The 835-nt window shown below is 42.8% G+C and overlaps 1 protein-coding gene across 1 annotated transcript; it reads left to right on the top strand.

The window, feature by feature from the left end:
• Nucleotides 1-204: 204 nt before the first annotated feature.
• On the top strand, nucleotides 205-700 carry LOC145719440 (polyadenylate-binding protein-interacting protein 2). Its single transcript, XM_081810934.1, has one exon. The coding sequence runs from the start codon at nucleotides 320-322 to the stop codon at nucleotides 692-694; it is 375 nt and encodes a 124-aa protein (XP_081667060.1). The 5' UTR covers nucleotides 205-319; the 3' UTR covers nucleotides 695-700.
• Nucleotides 701-835: the final 135 nt, after the last annotated feature.

Genomic DNA, 835 nt, shown 5'->3' with positions numbered 1-835 from the left:
TTCAGTAAAGTAGCAGGATATAAAATCAATGCACAGAAGTCAGTGGCATTCCTATACACCAACAACAAGACAGAAGAAAGAGAAATTAAGGAGTCGATCCCATTTACAATTGCACCCAAAACCATAAGATACCTAGGAATAAATCTAACCAAAGAGACAAAGGATCTGTACTCAGAAAACTATAAAATACTCATGAAAGGAAGCGCGCGTCGAGCGGGGAAGCGGCGCTGCCTGTGGAGATCCGCGGAGGCCGACCGGATTCGTTGGCTGCCGTCCCCGCTGCCGTGCACTGGGTTAAAAACGACAACTAACGCCAACCATGAAAGATCCAAGTCGCAGCAGTACTAGCCCAAGCATCATCAATGAAGATGTGATTATTAATGGTCATTCTCATGAAGATGACAATCCATTTGCAGAGTACATGTGGATGGAAAATGAAGAGGAATTCAACAGACAAATAGAAGAGGAGTTATGGGAAGAAGAATTTATTGAACGCTGCTTCCAAGAAATGCTGGAGGAAGAAGAAGAACATGAGTGGTTTATTCCAGCTCGAGATCTCCCACAAACTATGGACCAAATCCAAGACCAGTTTAATGACCTTGTTATCAGTGATGGCTCTTCTCTGGAAGATCTTGTGGTCAAGAGCAATCTGAATCCAAATGCAAAGGAGTTTGTTCCTGGGGTGAAGTACTAAAATATTTGAGTAGACGGGGCCCTCTTTTGGTGGATGTAGCACAATTTCCACACTGTGAAGGCAGTATTAGAAGACTTAATTGTAAAAGCTCTCTCTTGTCACTGTGTTACACTTATGCATTGCCAAAGTTTTGTTAGTCTT

The sequence above is a fragment of the Leptonychotes weddellii genome, unplaced genomic scaffold (assembly GCF_054177405.1).
Source record: "Leptonychotes weddellii isolate Sample4059 unplaced genomic scaffold, ASM5417740v2 HiC_scaffold_44431, whole genome shotgun sequence".
NCBI classification, from domain to species: domain Eukaryota; kingdom Metazoa; phylum Chordata; class Mammalia; order Carnivora; family Phocidae; genus Leptonychotes; species Leptonychotes weddellii.
Note: the sequence above shows the minus strand (reverse complement) of the source record. Positions and strands in the feature narration are given on the sequence as shown.